Source organism: Narcine bancroftii, chromosome 2 (assembly GCF_036971445.1).
Source record: "Narcine bancroftii isolate sNarBan1 chromosome 2, sNarBan1.hap1, whole genome shotgun sequence".
NCBI lineage: Eukaryota > Metazoa > Chordata > Chondrichthyes > Torpediniformes > Narcinidae > Narcine > Narcine bancroftii.
This window is the reverse complement of record NC_091470.1, coordinates 283023929-283046764: the sequence shown is the minus strand read 5'-3', so window position 1 is coordinate 283046764 and position 22836 is coordinate 283023929. Positions and strand designations below refer to the sequence as shown.

The 22836-nt window shown below is 36.1% G+C and overlaps 1 protein-coding gene across 4 annotated transcripts in view; it reads left to right on the top strand.

The window, feature by feature from the left end:
• LOC138752701 (putative leucine-rich repeat-containing protein DDB_G0290503) overlaps nt 1-22836 on the top strand; it is a 287373-nt gene that overhangs the window by 238494 nt on the left and 26043 nt on the right. For 2 of the 4 annotated variants that reach the window (XM_069915411.1, XM_069915412.1), the window contains exons 14-15: nt 6952-7119; nt 11671-11811. In XM_069915411.1, the coding sequence (XP_069771512.1) occupies nt 6952-7119; nt 11671-11811 (309 nt within the window). Of the gene's footprint in view, nt 1-6951; nt 7120-11643; nt 11812-16398; nt 16621-22836 lie in introns of those variants that run through there. The other 2 variants (XM_069915413.1, XM_069915414.1) reach the window with 2 other exon arrangements.

Genomic DNA, 22836 nt, shown 5'->3' with positions numbered 1-22836 from the left:
AATTTCAAACTTTTCACTTTTTTTTTTACTTTCTCGGAGGAGCCAGATTTCTCGTCACAGGACATCCCCAACTAACAAGCAAGTTAAAATATTAAATATTACTAGGCTTATGAGAAAATGTTATATCTAGATACAGTCTTGTGAGTATTTATGATTGCTTAATAAGTGTGATTTAATGTGAACGTCATGCAATTTACTTGCAAAGATAAAGAAAAACAGATCACAGTTAGAACAGTTGAATATTAAAAGTGTCAATGATTATATTCCTGTGGGAAACTAAATCCATAATTCAAATTAGTACCATAAAAACTGGATGAGCAGCTCATCTTGGTATTGACTTTCAGACCTCATAATGATGAAAAGGGAGAGAAGAAGGTGTAATCAAACATAAAGGTTCTGACTTTGAATCAGTGGATTGGACTATATTGAAGGACTCATATTTAGGGTTGAATGAATATGTAACGTGTGTCACCAACTTCATCAAGATCTGCGTGGATTTGTGTGTACCTACACGCACATTCCAGGAGTTCCCCAAGCAGAAGCCTTGAATGTATCAGAGGATTCGTAACCTGTTGAGGGCAAGATCAAAGCCGGAGATCCAGATCTCTACAAGAGGTCCAGGTATGACCTGCCGAAGGCTATATCTGCAACAGAGGCAATTCCAGAGGAAGTAAACACATGCCAGCTATTGAAGGGAGTGTAGGCCATTACAGACTACAAAGTGAAGGCGAACAGCATTGATGGCTGTGATGCTTCATTGCCCGATAAGCTGAACACCTTCTATGCTTGATTTGAGGAGAACCCAACAATGTCTACAAGATTCCTTGCAAAGGCTGAGGACCCTGTGATATCTGTCTCTGGTGCCAGCATGCTTTTTACTCCTACCTTGAGGAAGAGCTCAGGCCTGAAACATTGCTGATGTATATTTACCTTCTATGGATCCTGCTGAACCTGCTGACTTTCTCCACCAGTAACATTTCACTACAGTAATATTACCACTATCTGCCTTTGCCCAAACCATTTGCTACAGTTGTCTCTTATACTTTTATATTTTCAATTTGATTATTATAACATTCTCAAGATTAGCATTAAAATTTCCACCCTGTTGCATGTATCCAATGTGTGCTGATTTCTGTTCACCCATTACTCCATGCTTAATATTTTTAATTGCAGACATAGGTGAACCTGTATGAAATATTCTTCAATTTAAAATAATCACCCTTGTGATCACTCATTTCCTTCTAACTCCTTTTAATGGAATAAGTATCTATTTGCATCCATTCTATTGTGCCTTTAAGATGTTCTTTACCCCTTAATTGAGAGCAGCACCTTCAGATTGCCTAGATTTACACTCTATTCTTTCCCATGCTCCTTAACAACCTGAGGAATTCACCAACTGTCTTTTTATTTGGCTATGTTTTTCTTTCCTACTTATTGCAATGTATAGCATCTTGGCATGATTTATTAATTTAAGAATTGTGACATCTTGTTTTACACATTTAATAATCCTGCATCAATATAAGTTGTTTGTGTGATGGCTAAGAGCCCAGCATTTTACTGTCTGATTCTCAAGCCATTATGTATGGTTGGATTACCTTACTTTCGATAGAGATCTTACCATTGCTTTTCCTCCACATCCCCCATTTTTTTGGAGAGTGATGATGTCGAGGAAATTGTTGGAATGGGTGCGTGGAAGCTAATCAGGAAGGAATTGACTAATTAGTCCAGGCTACTCTAATAACTGTGTTACTTTTACATTACATAATTTGAATAGTTATTGAGCAAATTCAGTCATTTTGGTGTTTGTTACTAAAAATACTTAAACAATTTGGCAGTTTTGAATTTGTATGGATTATGTTTAAAGAAACATTGAAAAAATAATGCCTCACAGAAAATCTTTAGAATTATAATCACTGAGTTACAGATTTAAGCAAGATAAGAGTTCCTGTGTAAATAAATAATCAAGAATAAAATTTATTTTGTTACATGCATTTTGAAAAGCTTTATTTTCAAGTCCCGCTGAATTTACAGCAATGTTAAATAAAATGCAGAGGTTATGTCTACAATGCCTCATATGGTACCAACATTATTTTCAGAAGAAAATGGCAGCAATTTTAAAGTCCACTCATGCATTCAAATGCTGTTATTTGGCCGTGACTAACTTCTGCAATTCATTTCCCCAAAACTTCACTTTACACCTAACACAGGCACCACAATGTTTTCTTTTTTATTTATTTCATTTATTTATTTTTAGACATGGTAATTGGTCACAAGCCTTTGGCACCCAAATGCCCCAGTTAACTTACAAACCCTGTGCATTATTTTTTGTAAGGTTTGAAAAACCCGGAGCATCCAGGGGAAACCCACGCAAACAGAGGTAGAACAAACAAACTCCTTACAGGCAACGCCGGATTTGAATCCAAGTCTCGAGTGCAGTAATGGCATTATGCTAACTGTGCTGCCCACATATAATATGTACAATAACAGCACCACAAATAGGTTTAACTTTTTAAAATTTCGACATACAGCACGGTAACAGACCCTTTCAGCCCAGGAGCCAGTGCTGCCCAATTAACCCAATTGATCTACATTTTTTTTGAATGGTGGGAGAAAACAAGGGAAAACCCATGCAGGATAGGGAGAACATACAAACTCCTTACAGACAGCATGGGATTTGAACTCTTGTCCCAGTCGCTGGCATTGTAACAACATTGCACTGACTGCTACACCAACCATGCCACCTGTTTATTTGCTGAATTGAAGTTTGGTGTTAATCCCCCTGCTTATTAACCTATTTAGTGTTTTAAATTATTTGTCAAATTTTAATCAATACTGTAAACAATAAAATATGAAGCTGTGGTTAAAAGGGAAAATGAGTCACCATCGAATACATTCTATTCACACAGATACCCAGTTAACACCAATTGCAGACTGAAAGGAACAATGTTGAAAATTTCCAAGTTTAACCAAGGAAACATCAGCTGCAGAGACATGGATTGACCGTGTTTTTCCACTTTGCTCCTTATCCATTCCCATTAATATCAGATGTCTCGGATAAACAGTGCATAAAGAGCAAGACCACTGTAGTGGTTGGTGCTAATAGCAAAATTAATCAAACCAACAGTCCATAAAGCTGCTAAATTTTAGAAATTCCCTGCTATTACATGAATATGAAAAGCGTGCAAATAGCTAGGAAATTGTTTTTAGAGAGGGGCATCCTGAAAATAGAGGAGAGCTGCATCCATGACACAGTCACAAATGAACAGCATTAACATGGCAATTTCAAGGGTCATTAAACAGGAACTGCAAAAAAAAATGTGACAGTTGTAAAGTTCAATTGGTAATCTCTTCATTGAATTATTGGGCTGCATATTAATGTGTAGGTACACTGGTGAGATTGATTACAATTGAGAAACCTAGATGAATGTGAAGTTTATTTGTCAGTAATATTCTAACCTTATCACATGGTTTATGATTATCTTAACCAATTAGTATCTGTAGGCTGATGTCAATCCTCCATTCTCTTTCTTAAATCGGTTTTAGATGTTTCATGACAGAGTACATTTGTGAAAAGTTGTATTTTGCTACAATTGTATCCTTTAATTACCCATTTTGCAGATATGATGGTGTTGAATGCCAAACTCTAGTCAATAGTGAGGATCCTGCAGCATGCTTCTTTGCTGTCAGGGTATTCCAGAGTTTTGTGTAGAACCAGTGAGATGGCATCTGCCATAGACCTGTTGTTGCAGTCGGTAAATTGGAACAGATCCACGTCACATTCAGAGATGAGCTGATATGCTTCAACAGCAGCCTATCAAAACACTTAATCGAAACAAAGCACTGCACTGATTGCACATCTGGCATCTCCAGATACACACTTGGCCCACTGTTCTACTTGCTTTACATCTATGACTGTCTGGCTCAGTATGACAACAATACCATTTACAAATTTATTAACTATAACACTGTAGTGAGTTATATAAAAAGGGAGATGAATCAGCATACAGGAGGGTCATTAAAATCTTTCTGAATGGTGTACTAACAAAAACCTTACACTCAATGTAACCAAAGCCAAGGAGCTGATTGTGAACTAGAGGGGAAACCCAGAAGTATACAATCTAATGATAATTAGGAAATCAGAGGTGGAGTGAGTGAGCAAATTTAAATTCCTGGGAGTTGCTATTGGAGGACCTTTCCTGGACTCAACCCACTCATGTCATTGTGAAAAAAACACATCTACTCCCACATTCTCAGGAGTTTGAGGAGGTTTTGTATGATATTGGAAACCTTGGCAAACCTCTACAGATGTTTAGTGAAAATTGTGCTGACTGGCTACATTACAGCCTAGTATGGGGGCTCCAATACCTCTGAGTGGAAAGCCCTGCAAAAGGTAGTGGACACGTTTCAGTACATCATAGTCAAAAATCTCTCCACTATCGAGAAAATCTCCATGAAAGGCTGCCATCAAAGAGCAGCAGCCATCATCACATGTTCTTCTCACTGCCGCCATCAGGAAAGAGGTATAGATGCCACAAGTTTTATATCATCAGGTTCAGGAACCGCTGCTACCTCTCCACCATCAGACTCCTAAACAGCAAACCCAATCAGAGATTCATTTAAGGACTTTTACTTTGCACATTATTTATTACTGAACTTTTTTCTGCAAAACACAGTCACTTTGTTTGCTTTTCTTTCTTTGTTTACATTTCTCTCTTTTGTATGTGTATCTTTTCTAGAGTTCATTTTTTTTGCAGAATTGTACCAATAAGTAGAAATTCTACCTGGCCCACAGGAAAAAGAATCTCAGAGTTATATGTGATATCATGTATGTACTCTGTCAACAAATCTGAACATTGAACTTTGCTCACTGCTCTGCTCCTATAGACAAGAAAAAGTGGGTGAAGCCTTCTCAGCTTGAGAATGGTCTAGCAGACCCCACTGGAGTAATAGTTATATCAGTAGTGAATAACAGCAGCAGTGTGCCGTGACCCTGAGCTGGGGATACTAAGGTTGCATTTAAGATCACAGTTCTTGTTCCAGACAAAAATAGCTTGGGTGTTAGCCCTTTAAGAGGCACTATTTCTGGGAAAAGAAGGTTGTTAAAATATGGTTATTCTGTGAGTAAATAAAAATGATTATTTTTCAGATCAGTTGTTTCATGAGAGTCACATTTTGTTACTCAGTTAAGATACTCCAACTAACAAAAGTCCTGCTAAAGCATCAGAAGTTGAATTTCTCAAAAGAAGTGTGTACAAAGTTGCTGTTATCTAAGTTAATCGTATTTTTAGCTTACTGCACATACTTTTTAAAGTTGTCCAAAGCTATTTCTAGGTCCACAAATATATCAGTCATCTCAGTCAAGCTGATTAATTGCACTCTCAATAAATCCCTGATAACTTGATTTTCTTAATTTTATGCTTAATGTTAGTTGTTTCCCTTTTAAAACAAATGGGTCCTATATTGCCCACTCTCCACTGCTCTGGCATCAGTATCATCAATATTGCAGGATTTGACAATTAAAAGCTTTTTTTCTAATTGTATATGATTCAATTACTAAGTGACACACATTTAAAGTGATGGTTAAAAAAAAACACAAGGAAATGTGAGATAAAACATCTTTCTGCAGTGTGGTTATAATCTGGATCTCACTGTCTGTAGCCGTGGTGAAAACAGTCATTCAGGGCTTTCCACAGGGAATTGGATCATTGCTCAAAGAAAATCATTTGGGGAAATGAGATAGAATGTATTGCTCTATAATGAGGCAACGCACACTCATTAGGCCAATGGCTACCCTTGTTCTTTGCCCTGCTGATTCTATGATTCTAACTGATTTTATAAATCTGCTGCAAAACTGTGCTTATGGAGATCTTTCATGTTTACAGACACATGAGTGCAACTCACATACACGCAAGTGGCAGCACAAGGGTGACTCAAAATGAGGTGTCTTTATAAGTGCGACTGCACTTGCTTGGCATTGTTCCTTTGATGACCCTCCATCAGAAATTGCAAATAAAGATGTGTACCCATAGGGATTCCACTGACAGCATCAGCTCTGCATAATATCACAGAAAGAAGATGCAGTTCAGGTTTAATTAGCTGTCAGGAAGATATCTCCAAATCTTCTAATCATCAACACTCCAAAATAGTCAGTTGCTGAGAGTCAGCAAAATATCTTTAACAATAAGCATCTCAGTGAAGTTAACAGGTCTCTCTCCTACTGTTTTGATTGTGTAGCTGTTTTCTTAGGCTTACTAGTAAAATGCCTAACTTCTTTCGGAAAACAACTCAAACTGTTTAAAATGTAGAAGGAATCCTCATTGGATGGTCATATTTCTTTTTTGGAAACGTGCAATGTTCATCTGCATCGAAGTCCATGATCTGAAGATTTTCCATTGATACGATCATTAATTCCCAAAATCATTCTAGATGGGAATAAAACCATCACCTCTGTACGGTTATACTAAAAGCAGCCATTCTGAGTCCCAAAGTGTGGTTGCCATCTGAACTGCCACTTTTACCCCAAAATGATCTACTGGTATCTTTGTAGTCACATTCTTTTATGCAAGTGCACCTAGAACTTCTATATACTCCATGGAGATTCATGTGAACCCTAATTGCTGTCTTCCTCGATGCTACAGCATATGTCTGCCCTCCAGATGGCCCTGCAAAAATCACTCACTAATTCAACAATTCCCTGTATTTTTCTGGCTTTCAAGCTAATGGACTTTGCAAACACATCAGCATCTTTCTTTCTATTGTATTGCTACAGTATTCTGAGAATTCCTGCTTCCAAACTTTAAGTAGCTTACATACATGAATGTAATTTGTCTGCTTAGATTATTAGGCTTGTACTAATTGAAAATTGAAGAGCTACCTTATTTATGGATGTACTTCTGTTCCTAATACAATAAAAATAATTGTAGTCCATTCCGGTTGGTGTTTGTCTTGTAGGTTCAACACCAAGATGATGTGATAAGGTATTTACAGGATGAGCTTAATCAGGAACGAAAACAATATCATGAACAACAAATGGAACTTGTTAAATTAAAGCTCCATTCATCTGAAGTGGAGGCAGAAGCGGATAACCTCCAAATCAAAACACAAAATGAAATGCTAATGGTAAATGATTCTGCTTTTAAATTGTTCCCCAGTAATTTTTCTTTTTATTTATTCAGAATATGTGGGCATGGCTGGCAAAGCATTATTGATCCCTCTGCAACCAGCAAACTGGCAACTTTGCTGGACTGCTTCTCAAAGCAGGCAAGAATCTGGATTCACATCTAGGCATTCGTTGGTTTTCTTCCCAGGACATTAGTGATGCAAATTGACTTTTGGATGTATTCATTAATGATAGCTTTCATTTCAAGTTTATTTAATTACTTGACATTCAATTCCCAGCTGCTGTGACTGTATTCAAATTCATATTTTGCAATTAATAATCTGGGCCTTTGTAGCCTCGTCCAAAACCCTTGGCTCTATGCCATATTCCTAAGTGATGCAGCAGTATAGTGATGGACCATAATGTCAAAGAGGAGACAAGCCTGGATATAAAGCCTGGAATTAAAACACAGATGGACATCCTCATTTATAGCAGTATTAAATAATAAGAATAGAAAATAAAATAATAAAAAAATAAAAATACTTAAAAGTGTTGAATAGAAGCAAAATAATTGTAAAAAATAAACCTTTCTCCCTTATCACACCACCACTACGATTGGAATTACAATCAATGAGCTTTGGATCAGACCATTTTGAGAGCTGCCTCCTCAGCTTCAACACAGGGGACACCAACAAGTCTGGGCTCCACAGATCAAACTCGTGTGGAGACCAATATATAGCAAAGGACACTGGCAAATGTCTTCTTCTTAATCTGCTGATGCAATTGTAAGTTCTATATTTGACAGTTTAAACCAATAAAGAACATTGGTTCTATTCAGAATAACCTATGTTTACCAACAAAATCTGTTGAATTTCAGGCAAATGACATGGAGTCAAGAAATAAGTGGCATTTGTTTTCATCTGACACAAGTACTACTTCTTTCTTATGTACTAATTTTAATGCTCCTTTTGTTATGTTTTAACTGTTTAGGACATTGGGGAGAATTTATGTTCTGAGCTGCACCAGTTTCCTCACGCACATTATGTTGACTTTGTATCATCAAGTTGCCATCCAACTTTCACCAGGTGGAACAGAATATTTGGCGATGCCATAATCTGTTAACCTCATAGAAGGTCAGCTGACTCCAGTAAACACAGGCTACTTTCAGTGTGGATTCTGTGCATCATAACCCTCAATGGTCATGATGTTCACTGCTTTTCAAATTTAAAGTAAATGAAGGGAACAGCAGCATTTTATAAAATTTTGCACAACATTTTGACTGTTCGTGGAAAGGGGCTGTGGAAAATATTTCCCAATTTTTACTGCCATCAGGATTCCACTCCATTCAGAGACACAGGTGGATATAGGACTGTTTGAAAATGATGCTGGAGTAATTATAGTGGGTAACAAAGAGGTGGCAGAGGAACTAAATGAGTATTTTGTGTCAGTCTTCACTGAGGAAGACAATATTAATATAACTGATAGAGGTCTCAGCAAATAGAATTAAGTACAGTCAAGATTACTAGAGAGATAGTGCTTAGTAAGCTAAATAGACTAAAGATAGATAAGTCTCCCAGACCAGATAAGGAACACCCACAGGTTCTGGAAGAGATGGCTTTGGAGATTGTCGAGGCATTGGAAATAATTTTCCAGAAATCAATAGACTCTGGCATGGTTCCAGAGGATTGGAAGGTTGCAAATGTAAAGAAGGGAGGCAGATAAAAGGAAATTATAGGCCTATTAGTCTGACGTCAGAAGTTGGAAAATTATTGGAGTCAATTCTCAAGGACGAGCAAATTAAATACCTCGAGGTGCATGACATGATAGGTCCAAGCCAGCATGGTTTCTTGAAGGGAAGATCCTGCCTGACCAACCTATTGGAAATTTTTGAGGAAACCTCAAGTAGGATGGACAAAGGAGAGGCTGTGGATGTTGTTTATTTGGCTTTTCAAAAGGCCATCGATAATGTGCTGCAAAAGAGGCTGCTTAATAAGATGAGAGCCTATGGAATTACAGGAAAATATTAGTTTGGGCGGAGCATTGGCTGATAGGCAAAAAGCAAAGGGTGGGAATAAAGGCATCCTGTTCTGGTTGGTTGCCAGTTACTAATGGTGTTCTGAAGGGGTCGGTGTTGGGGCTGCTTATTACAATGTAGATTGATGATTTAGATTATGGAGTCAATGGTTTTGTGGCTAAGGTTGCAGATGAAACCAAGATAGGTGGTGGAGTAGGAAGTGTTGAAGAAACCAAAAGGTTGCCGAGGGACCTGGACAGCTTTGGAGTGTGGGCAAAGAAATGGCAGATGAGATAGAGTGATGAGAAATATACAGTTGTACATTTTGTAAGAGGAAATAAACAGGTGTAGCAAGGTGCGATACACAGAGCTAATGGAAGAACACACACATACACCATTGAGGCTGGAGCAAAAAAGATTTAATTTTAAAAATGACACCACTTTTAAGTCACTTCCTGTCCCAAATTTCTCATCTGGAAGTGACATCATTACATCATCCCAGCAATCCCCCAGTTTGTAGTCTTTATGGCCATTGAAGAAAGAGACCCACTACCTTCTTGAGCACAGCTCTGCCCTAACCATGCGTCCAACATTTTGACCGGCGATTCATGCGATCATGGTACTGGTAGCGTTACACATTGCCAGTGCCGCTACATGGGCAGATTATTATTTGAATGGAGAAAAAATGCAAAATTCTCAAGTGCAAAGGGACTTAGGAGGTCCTCGTACAGGATAATCTAAAGGTTAATGACCAGCTTGGATCGGCAGTAAAGAAAATGAATGCTATGTTGATATCCATTTCAAGAGAAATAGTGTATGAGTAAAGAAGTGTTGATGTGGGTCAATGGGGCTCTGGTAAGACCTCATATGGAGTATAATGTGCAGTTTTGGGCCCCTTAGAAGGGATATAATGATGTTGGAGAGAGTACAGAGAAGATTTACCAGGATGATTTTTGGAATGTACAGGCTAACATATGAGGAATGTTTATCAACTCTTGGACTGTATTCTTTAGAGTATAAAAGAATGAGAGGGAGTCTCATAGAAACATTTCAAATACTGAAAGGATTGGACAGAGTAGATGTGAATAAGATGTTTCCCTTGATGGGTGAATCCAGGACAAGAGGGCACTGAATTAGAAGGTACCCATTTAAAACAGAGATGAGGAGAAACTTCTTTAGCCAGAGGGTTGTGGATTTGTGGAATTCGTTGTCACATACAGCTGTGGAGGCCCGATCATTGGGAGAGTTTAAGGAGGAGATTGATAGGTATCTAATGAGTCAGGGTATCAAGGATATGGGGGAAAGGCTGGAATTTGGAACTAGACGTGAGAATGGTTTAGACCAGGGTGGACTTGCGGAGCAGACTCGATGGGCCAAATTGTCTACTTCTGTTCCTTTATCTTGTGATCTTGTATCTCTACATGATGGCATACAAGGTGTGATTCTAACCAAAAAGTCTACCAGTGATCCAATCCTCGTGCAGACTAGGGTTTAATTTCTCTAATCCTTTCCTCAGTTTTTCTTGTACCATGCTTCTGCTAGAGTGGAACTAATCTACAGGACAAATGGGAAGCATTTCAAAATATTTTGAATGCTAAAAGGCATGGACAGAATAGATGTAGCAAAATTGTTTCTCATGGTGGGAGAGTTTAGAACAAAATGCACAATTTCCGGATTGAAGGGTGTCCACTTAGAACAAAGGAATTTATTTAGACAGAGGGTGGTAAATCTGTGAAATTTGTGTATATTTAAGATGTAGATTAATAGGATCTTGATTAGCCATGACATCAAAGGTTATGGGAAGAAGGCTGTGCAGTGGGGCTGAGTGGAAAAATGGATCAACTCCTGATTGGCTGAACAGTCTTGATTGGCTGAATAGCCTATTTCTTCTCCATTGTCCTATGGTCTATTTAAGCTTCCTTACTCCATGAACCAAAATCATTCTGACCTTTCCATCTAAATTTGGGTCTGTAAACAACTGGTTCACTAGCTGAACTTTACCTGCTCTCTGACAATAAAAATCCATGCTGAAACCCTGAAAACCATGTTCTAGATTTATTTGAACAAAGGCAGACATTGATAATGAATGTCACCATCTCCTTCAGTTTGCTAGCATAGACTAGGTCCATTTGAGGGGAGAATATTTGAAGATTAAAACCCAAAACTGACACAACCTAATATTTCAGATCAGGCATCGCACGATTAACCATTGATCAAATTTCCCACCTAATTTTTAGCTGTAGGTGCCAATCTTCAGTATTGACAGCGAATGTCTACTCTACTAGAATGACATTTTTGTGTTTTTCACAAATGAACATTTAGCTAGCAATTTTAATCGGTTTGGTGCTTGGACACCTATCTTTCAGAAAGGGATAACTTAATTCATTATGACCCATGAAGCCAGCAAGTTTTGTTTTCAGTTATAAAGTTCATATTTCCTATATTTTTAGCAAATAATTTATAAATATCTTTTGAACACAAATACACAAATATGTCAAATATGTTGGGTCTTAATATATTCTCCTTATAGCAAATGGAAATCTTTGGTGCTTCATAGATTAAGGAAGAAGAGTTATCATATCTGCAAAACAAATATTATAGTATCTGGAAGGAACTAATGAAAGAGAAGTCTCATGTAAAAGATCTTCAATTAAAGTTGGCTGCAGAGGAAGAAATCACAAAGACACACAATGAAGAGGTACATTTTAATATATTTGTCTAAAAAAACCCCAAAAATTACAGTGCCAATATTAATGTATCCATGAGAAATCCTGTTCATTTCATTTGGAGTTAATGCAGCTACAATAAAAATGTGCTATATATCAGTTAAATCAGTTGTTTACTATAGTGAAAAATGATTCATTTAATAAGAATAAAATCTGTTCACTAAAATTCAATTGCAAACTACGTTCTTTTAAATATAATTGAAGAGAAGGATTTCATCCACTGCTTGTTGCCTTTTAGAAATCTTCTAATTGAGCAATCAGTTACTAATTTTGTTTTCTTCCCCTTTGTGCTATTAGCAGAAGATCAGTGTTTCATGCACAAGAAAATGTCAGTGGCTATTTCTTAGTTCTTGTCTGTATTTGTTTTCATTTGTTGAGGTGCTTGAAGATGTTGGTCAGCAAATGTTGCTATCACGGCATCTGACTTTCTCTCTCACCTAGTTCAACTCTGAGGTTAAATGATCTTATGAATTGTCATGCATGTTTCTGGTGCACTATCAATAACTGCAAAGACTAGAAGCTACCTTACCATAAACAGAAGATACGTCTCATTTTGCTGACCCGAGATCCGGGCTTGTTCTGGGGGAGGGGTTATGGCATTGCCATCTTTATTAAGGGAATCAAGGGGGAGGAGCCACAATTCCAATCAGCAAGGGATGGGCCAGTCATACACATACAAACAGTATTAACAGTGGTTCCACCAGAGTTTCATAACACCCAGTAAGGTTTACCAACATTTACATCCATAGCAGCAATTCTTTTCATAACAAGTATGTGTCTCTCTGAAATGTTCCATGTGAATTCCACCTGAAATTCCACCATTCAGCAATGATACACCAATAATTCCAAATATCGTCAAGTTATTTGCCTCCTCTTTAGCATCCAGCATCCCAAGCACTTTCTAGCTGACACAATAATTCTTCCAAATAATTACACTGTGCTTGTTGCTTTTAACATGGTCTCTTCCACACTAGGGAAACCAAACACAACCTGGGAAAAACTGTCAGATTTCAGTCTATATGCATAACCTCTGAATTTATGGTATCCTGTCCTCTTTCAGTGCACTAATCTCAAAATCTTCAGCCTCCAACATTACTTCAATTACGTTCAGTGGGAGCCTGAGTAACAGTCCTTCATCTTTCAATTCGACAATATACACAAGTATTTCAAAAGTTTTCTTATGTTCCCATTTAAGTGCTCTTTCCAGAACAAGGTCATATTCATGGAAGATATGGACACTCTTTGTTTATTTAAGGAGACAGTGTCACCTTGGAAAATATTTTAGATAATGATTTAAAAGTTAGAACTAATTCAAAGAATGGTGAAAACCATGCATATATTAGGTAATCAACTGTGATCTTTGCTATAACAAACAGACCTGAAGGATGTCAGTTTCACTAACTGTTCCTTGTTTACTTTTAATATATGTAAATTAAGTTATCCTATTCTCTTGGGAGTGCTGGATAGCCCAAAGGCTTGTGTTTTAAGTGCAGTATTTGCATTTGAAAATCATTATTTTTTAGTAAGGCCTGAAAGAATTTGATGGCATGGTATCACTATCTGTCTCTATGTCATTATGTGTGTAACTGATAATGACTCATGCATGCAAATGAAATTCTTTGTAATTTTAGCTGAATATAAGTAAGATTTTAATTTCAGATAGTTTTGTTTTTTGGGACTGCATTGATGTAAAACTTTATTTTACTGAAATTATTAAAAAATGCATTATTATGCAATTAATATAAGTTGAAAAATATTCAAAGATGAGTAGTTGTAATATTCTAATTAGTCATTTCATTTGATAAGCTAATGAGATTTAATTAGTGCCATAAATGACCTCCATTATATGACATCACCAAGTAACTGTAAATTATTCTTATTGACAATAGTGGTTGTATTATAAATGGACATCAGGCTAATTTGTTGTTATAAGATCAGCATTTCGTTTTCTGAGCAGCAACTGTTGAATTCTATTTAATCATGGTAATGAGAAGTATTAAAATGTAGAATTAATAATAAAGAACTTTTCATGTGATTAAAATAGTAGAGAATATCTGCATATTTTGGTAAGGTGATTTAATCAGTAGGCCAATAATCACAGAGTTCTTAAGTTCAGACTCAATGTAGACAAGTTGGGCTAAAGGGCATGTTCCATGCTGCATGACTCTCTGATCCAGTCAAGAGCAGCAAATAAAAAGTAAATAGATACAGGTACTCCCCGACCTACAACCGTAATTTGGACCAAAGGATCGGTCGTATCCCAGAATGGACATAGGTTGGAATTGTGCATTTGCATTTAAAAAATTAAGAAAAAATATAAAATTTGTGCGGTTTATGTTATATTTGACAAACTCTAACAGGGATACAGAGTATGTAAGACCCAAAATGTGCGCACTTACCTTGTTAGTTGGTGTGTCCCAAAACCTGTAGCCTGAATGCGACCATCTTGATGACTGTGCGCACGTGCGAGCCTTCGGTTGGTGCATGCGAGGTGTGTACGCTTTTTGGAGTTCTGTTGGTGCATGTGTGAGTGTTAAGCGCATACTGAATTTGTGCCCTTAACTCTCATGCATGGACCAATCGAACTCCAATGCTGAAATGAAAATTTAAAACCAAAACACTTTGAAAAAGATAATGGAATTGGGAGGAATGAAGATATATTTATAAAATTAAAATCATGCTTGACTGTCCTACCTACTAAAGTTCTTTGAATTCTTTCTTCTTTGGCTTGGCTTTGCGGACGAAGATTTATGGAGGGGTATGTCCATGTCTGCTGCAGGCTTGTTGGTGACTGACAAGCCCGATGCGGGCAAAGCGGGAAAAGGGCAAAGCGGGAAAAGGGCAAAGCAGTGTATGTTGTATATTTACATTTTTGAAGACATTTATTAAGCTTCCACACAAAAGGTTAATCAACAAAGTTAAGGCAAATCAAACAGGGGGTAATTTACTGGTGTGGATTGATAATTTCTATCAGGCTTGAAGCAAAGAGTGGAGAATGAGCAGAATGTTCCCAAGTTAGCAAGCTTTGACAAGTACCACAGGAATTGGTGCTTAGGTCTATAGAGAGAGGATCAAATATCACATTTTCTGTTTTGCCAATGAAACTAATCTAGGTAAGCTTCTGAATTTGGAAAACAATTACAGAGACTTCATTGAAGCAGAGATTGATACCTTTTTGCACATTAATGGAATAAAGGGATATGGAGATAATGAGATATAAGATCACTATGACAGGTGAACGTTGGAGTGGGCTTGAAGGGCTGGATGGCCTATTCCTACCCCTATTGCTCATGATCTTACATAATGGCCTATGAAGCCTGATGTGAATAATAGCAGCTTAGATTCTAGATAGATTTATACTTGAATGAAGGAAACGGCAAAGAAGAAAATGATAATTGAACAAGGAAAAAAAGCTAGCTTGAAATGCAGAGCTAATTCTTAAATGAAAATATCAAGAGCTCCCCTCAAATGCTGAGAATATTTGCTGTCATTTATTTTTGATTTCATGGGATTAATCGTTTTCTTCAGAACTGAGATAAAGTTTAGAAATTGAAACATAATATGCGCTTTGTAATAGACTCTCTGTCTTGTGGTGCTTTTATTGACCTCCAATTTCCTGTGAAATTCTGTCAGTTGCATGCGAGTATCAGGAAGTTCAGGACTCTCATGCTAGCTTGTTTTAATGCAAATATCTCAAACTTACCACAGGATCTTCCCCATTTTTATTACTGCTGTGTTCTTTTAGAGTCCAAAAGTTTAGTGGATGGAATTCTTAATTGCACTAGCAAATCTGCCCACTGAATCTGCCACAAGTCACAGCAGTACATTTCAGTGGAGAAGAATGCTATGAGGGAGAGAGGTAACTTCCCCACCATTTACATTTTGCATTAACTTAGTTTACTTCAATGTATTTCATGTTATGTGCTTTTCAGTATTTGAGACTTAGTATTTATTTTTTAAAGAAAATTCACAAGCATTCAGATTATTTTTAACAGTTTTGACAGCTGGGAAATCAAGGAACACGGCTTAGCCAGTTCTCAAAGCATTTCTGTAGATAGACTGTCCTCCACTGGACCTTGTCATTTCAGTAAGAACTTGTTTCATGGCCCCATTTCTGGTAGAAGTAAAGTGGAGACTCAGGTAATGGCAAAACAACAAGAGCAGATGGCTTATTGTTGCTCGAAAGTTAAAGACATAGACATCTCATGGGAATGAAATTCTGAGAGCAGCAATAGACGACTGGGACCTTGTCCAAATGGTCTTTGTTTATTGATAATATCCATTGGGATGGTCACAGCTATGATTGATCTTATTCTCCCCTGGCATCTGTTGTATGCTGAACTTCCTTTGGAATTGTTGCATGATATCAGAAATAGGAAACTAAGAAAATCAGCCAAGGCTGGTGAGATGCTCTTACTGCAGAAATCAATTCAATTAATATGGAGGGACAAAATTAATTATGAGGCTTCTGATATTTGCTGCCATAATTATCTGATTTCCACTGCAGCACTAACAACATTTTTGTAACTCTGGTCTTCTGCTTAACTATTTAACAACAGGATTCTAATGCTCTCAGCCTCTGTCGTGATGAACAGGTGACTACTTGAGGTGCGACTATGAAGCTTTAAAGGCAAGCCAAATGCTGCTGAAGTTTTTAATGGAGCCAATACAACTGTCCTTAATAAAAAAATGTCTTTCCAAATAATTTACTGTGAACAATTAGGAAAAAAAGATCTGTTAGTTTAATTAATGAAACCACCCCATTTAACAGCTAATGTTAAACTAGGCATGACTTTTTAAGGATCATCTGTCATATACAAGATGAAATACTTAATCTTATGAATTATTTCCTTTTATATAATGTATCACTCTTCCATTCATAAAATTGACTTTTGGTGAATAATTAATAATTGTAGTAATATTGTTTAAAAAATTATACTGTCAATAAAGATTGAGCAATGTAAAAAAGCATTAGTAAGACTTCACTTGGGTCAAAATGATTTGAAAAAAATATAAGCAGCATATTTGCAATCAAGAAATACAGTGTTAACTAAAATGCAAATGAAAACTATCACCTTATGAACAAGAGACAGACATTATGAAGAATAGGTCCAGCAGGATGAGTAGATGTTTCAATTTGTATTATGTGCTGCTGTGGAAGTTATATCTAAAAGAGAAAACAAAATAACCCATTCCATTAATCAAGTTTAAATCGGCCCCATTGCAGACATTTCATCTTTGATAATGATGCTTTATCTGTTTATGCCTCAAGAAGTTGAAAATCTGTCCAATGGGATAGATTATCAACCTCCTAATAAACATATGAGCCCTGGTGATACATAATTTTGCTGAGGGAAATAGGTTGTTATGATCTACCATTTATCAGCCTTATCTATGCCCTTCGTGGTTTTGTATACCTTAACAGGTACCCCCTTTGCTTCCTCACTGCAAGGAGAATAAACACACTCTATCCATCTCTCCTCAAAACTGAAATGCTTTATTTCAGGCAACATGATAAGATTGAACCCTCTCCAGTGCAATCATGTTCTTTTTATTCAATATTTTAAAAAATTGTACCATAACATCCTTGATCTTAGATTTTATGTTCTGATCAATAAGAAGATATACCTTTTCAGCCACTAGTTCTGCCACCTTCAGAGATTCTAGGACTTGTACACCATGATCCCTCTGTTCCTCAACATGTCCCAGGACTCTGTATTCATTGTGATTGCACACAAAGGAAAAGGTTGGATCATGTCTACCTTCTTGGGTGATGTTGCCTCCATCCAGGCAAGAGGAGAGAATTTCATTATGCTCCTTAAGATACTTGTAATTGATAGAAAGGACTGGATTCCTCCATCATGATGTTCTGCAGGATGGCAAGTACACCTACACCACAACAGAAAGGAGGACCAGAACAGATCCCATCCACAACTATATGAATTATCAACTACATCACATTCTTAATGCATGTTCTTATGGCTATTAGTGATATTAGAAACAAAACCAGCGATTATCAAATTAACAGTATATTTAAACTATTGTCTAACTTATTGTGCCACAACACACCTAAGAATGGTTCAATACAATGTAGGTACAGGGCTCAATTAATTTGACTTTGTGGCACTAAATGTTCAGTTTCCTGGTTATGTAGACAGTGTTTCATCAGGAACACTGAAGGTAAAGTAGTCTGAGCTGCTACTTTATATTGCCTTTGGCTTAACTAGTTCATAACACATATTGGTGTTGCAACATGTGTGGAAGCTTAAGCTTAAATATGATGCACATTACAGGTTTCATTTTTCATTGTTAAATACAAAACATTCTTCAGTCACGCCTCTTTATCTCCTAAACTCTGTAGACTTTAATTAATCTGTAATCTGAACATGAGCAGCTTTAATATGGATTGTTTAAAAGCTTTGTCTAAGTAGCAAGTCAGTGTGAGGAGAGCAAGCCTTGTATTTCTTCCTACTCAAGTCGCTTGTTATTATGAGATATTACAGAGTATTGATTTCTAGACCTTTTACTTTGGCATCACTAAATTTGTCTTTCCATAACATTTATTTTGAAATTAGATTTAGGTGTTTGTTTTAATATCCATTTAGGAAGGATTTGTTAAAGTATATGAATATATTTCAATGAGATAATCAAATTTGATAGATACATCAGAAATTATTAATGGGCACTATTTGCATTTTGAGATCAGGCCTGCGTCTCCTGACCTTGTTTTATTTATTTTAGCATTTTTGGGGGCATTAGCCACAGTCAAATCCTATAATCTTGTTAAGTCAACTTCCAAAGATTCTTATGTATCTGCAATTAGGACAGTAATATTTTTATAGTGACTTGTGAGTCTGTACTACAGTATAATCATTGATGAACTGTGTAACAGTCACCAACTCAGTTTTTTATAGAGCTGCTTTCTAAATTTACTTTCCTAGGAAACATCTGAGGAACAAATGATTAAGATACAGTGAATTTAAAGATTTTTTTTGTAATTATTTGTCTTTTAATCCTTTATATCAAGTAAATGTACAGGGGATTTGTGCTGATATCTACATGATGTTTTCAAAGAAAGTTATTTCAACCATAGTTAGGTTTATAATCATGCCCCATTATTATAATGAATCTGAGACTGGAAGTATAATTCGAATGATGTCCAATGCATTTTTGGACCATTGTTAAGATAACTTATTTTTATTCCAACCAGCTACTAGCCCTTAAAGTACCATCAAGAAATCTTTGTTTATGAAACTTTACATGCTGCTGTCTTCCAACACCTACCTCCTGCTTTCCTTGAAATTTTCCCCATAACATCCTGAATCATGTTTCATATGAAAAAACCCTGGCCTTCACCTGAACTCTTGGCCAGCTTCCTCCCATCCCTGCAAAATCTATCTTTCCAGGTACAATGAGCCTCCTGCTTCTATCGCGCCAAGAAAATGAAGCAAGCAGAAGATTATTTTGACATAATATTGTAACTAACCTAACTAGATAAAAGCAACAACTGCTTCTGTTTTACCTTTCATTTTCCTATTTTAGGCTATTTTCTTTGCAGGGGAATGACATATTATCCTGCCAAAAATAGAACAAAACATGTGAATTTATTTTAATTTTAATATTGTTTTTAACGTCAAGAAATGGCAGCAGAAAAAAATCCTTATAAGTTAATTATTTATTTACCAACATAATATTTCCATTTAGCAAACTGTCCTTGATCAGGTTACGAGCCTCTTGCACCTCTTAGTTTTCTGGTGTTGAGATATTCCTTCAGTGATTGACCATTATTTAGAAATTTCAGACTGCATTTCTACATTAGATATTAAAAAATTAAAAAGATTTATAGAACATTTAAATTTTATCAATTCCATATAATGCAAAAAAAGATTGGAATTTAGAACTTTAACTATTTTTGATGGTCTGATAATATATCTCATCACAGTGTTTTCCAGAAAGGTATAATATGCTCTTGCTATGGCAATCAGAAGCATTATAATGATCTACAAAATTGTATAATGATCAATTTTTGATGTTGTCTGGTCGTTCTGCTTTTGCGTAATGCATGTTGAATACTGTTATTGTATTTTGCAATAAACCAAAGATGTTTTTGGATTCAGTAATTTTGAATTGTAAAGAAGCTTGTAAATTGTCAACCATCATTACCAATCGATAATGATGTCCTTAATATCCTATCAGCTGCATAGCTTGAAGAAAAAAATAAATCAGTGAGGATTTATCAGTCACAGCTTTGTTAGAATCAGATATGTTGTCCATAGATAGATCAAACAGATGAAACCTTCCGTAAGAAAGCAAGGAAATTTTCAAAGCATTGAATTATTCTGAATATCATTGGGAAGTGAATTTTCCTTCATTTTCACAGTCAAATAAATAATGTCAGAATGTAATCCCTGAGAGAATGTTGAGATGCCACACATTGGTTATTCTGGGAATCAAAAGAAACTGTAGAATCTAGAGAAGTGGGGGGAGGGGGGGGTGGGAGCATAATTGATTATACTATTATTCATAGAAGAGGTTACATATTAAACTCAACTGTTGAAACAATATTTTGGTATATTTGTCTTCAATCATTGAAATAATCTTGCTAGTAAGATGGTAGAAACCATTAATATTGACAATTGAAATAAGAATTGGACCTTTCAGAATTGGAATATAATTTGGTTTCAATATCTATAACTTTGGCATGACTTTTGATAAATTTAGTTTCCTGTGAGAAATAGGTGAAATTAGACATGCTTCTCAAATGTGCATCACGGATGTAAGTCAGAGTGTAGTAAAGGTTAATATCTGGGATTGGTGGGTGTGGAATTAGAGAGACAGATAGAGAGAATTAAGCACTTGCTTCCTTGCATTTAGAAGAATGAGAATTGGTCTTATTGAAGCGTGCACAATTTATAAAGGTTGATGGTGAACATACAATATTGATTTTGTCATTGACCAGAGTTTCTTGAAGCTGGGCATCACAGTCTCAAAAATAGGGGTTGTCAATTCATGATGGAGATAGGGAAATATTTCTTCACCCAAAAGAGAATGTCTTTGTAATTCTCTACTCAAAAAGGCCATGGAGTCTTTCAGTAGTTACTGAGTATATGTAAGAAATATATTCTTGACTTTCAGACATTAACGGAATCATAAAATATGTAGTGTTTACAGTAAGTGGTGATAGGGTAAAAGATCAGCCTTGTTCTTTTACCTTCGCATGGCAGTTACAAGTCACTGACTACCAACTCCTGCTCTATTTTTCATTTTAAGGACATTGTTTTGTATTGTCTACCATTTTCATGGTATCCATAAAGGTCTAATTAAATTGTGCTTACAAATGTTGTTTGTGCCACACTGAAAATAAGAATAGAACATTATAGACCTCTGTTTAAATCTCACTATATACTGCCAGATGTGCACCAATGAAGGGACAAGCAAAATGGTAACAAGCAAGAATCGTGTGTTAAGTATACCATTCATCATGTTGGCTTTCTATCATTCCAAACCCATTTGAATAGAGTGTGTGTTGTGTGTGTGTGGTCAGTTTTATACATTAAGTATTACAATATTCTGCCAGAACCTTAAATCAATTCTGTTTGGAGTTTGATTTATAACTGGGGAAAAATAGAAACTTCTGTTTTACTGATGTTATCTAGTTGCCAATGTATATATTTTCACTTAGCCCTATCTTTTTATTTCAAAGCTTTAAATATCGGTTTCTTCTTCTCTAATATCTCTATATTTTTCATAGACAAAAGCAACTAGTCATCAGTAACCTGGTTAGAATTAGATCATTTATGAAAACGTTTCAGGCTGCACAATCAGTTTGAGTGTTACTTACCCTCTGAGGAATTTACAATGATTGTACCTCGATCAACCTTTATTCTATTCACAACTCTGGCAGCTGGTTGAAACAAAAAAAGGTACAAGTAATCAAAATATCTGTATTGCTTGGCCATTTACAGCTCCCTATCAAGGCACAAAAAATATGTTAATTTCAGAAGATTTATTTTATGACCTGTAATTACTGTTATTAAGAAAGCTCTTGAGACTAACATGAAGCTTTGACTGAAATTTAGCTTGACACATTCCATAATTAATGCAGAATTAGAATTCTACATTATGTGCCAGACAAAATTATTTTCCTTGCAGCGAGAACTGCAATCAAAGCAAGAATTCCGAATGGCTATTCTCCAGTTAGCAAATAATACCTCAAAAAACTGAGAATCAAATATATATTTGTTCATTTCCAGAACAATAAAATATAAGCAGAAATCTCCTTTGATATTAACATGAATTACAAAGATTTATAAACTGGAAATCCATGGTTTCTAAGCAGAATGGTAAGATAAAGGTCTTATTCTTCACAATTTATATGAAAGTTTATTACTTCAAAAGGCTTGTTTGCAGTAATGTGCCATACGTAAACAAAGCAAAGTGATAAAAGGTGCATTTTTATATATCTATCAGAAATATTAAAAGATAACAAGGTTTGCATTATTTGCTCCAGGCTAGGGTTGGAAAGGCAACAGCAATCACATTTGTTTAAGTAAAGCTTTTTGAATACAATGAGTGCACTTTGTCCAATGCAAGACAAATAATAGGAAAATTCCATCTTGACAAATCGAACCCCTGCTAATTAAGTTATCAATTACAAAATCTGCACAAACTGTTAAATTCAAATAAAATACTTTTATTTGAAATTTAGTGTTTTCTCAATAAATCTGTCAACATAAATTTGTGATAATGAAATCCAAACTGTTGAAAATCTCAAAAAAGGACTGTCCTGAGATGTTGACTGTCCATTTCTCTCCATTGTTTCTCTGCAATTTCAATGTGGTATACCATTTGCTACCTTCATCATCCTATCTATTTATGTTACCACTTTCCGGGAAACTCAGATTTAAGTCCCAAGGTCCCTCAGTTATTAAATACAGATTAGCAAGAATTGCAGGCAATTGATTTGCCAGGATTTGGGACGGGGTGGGGGTGATGAG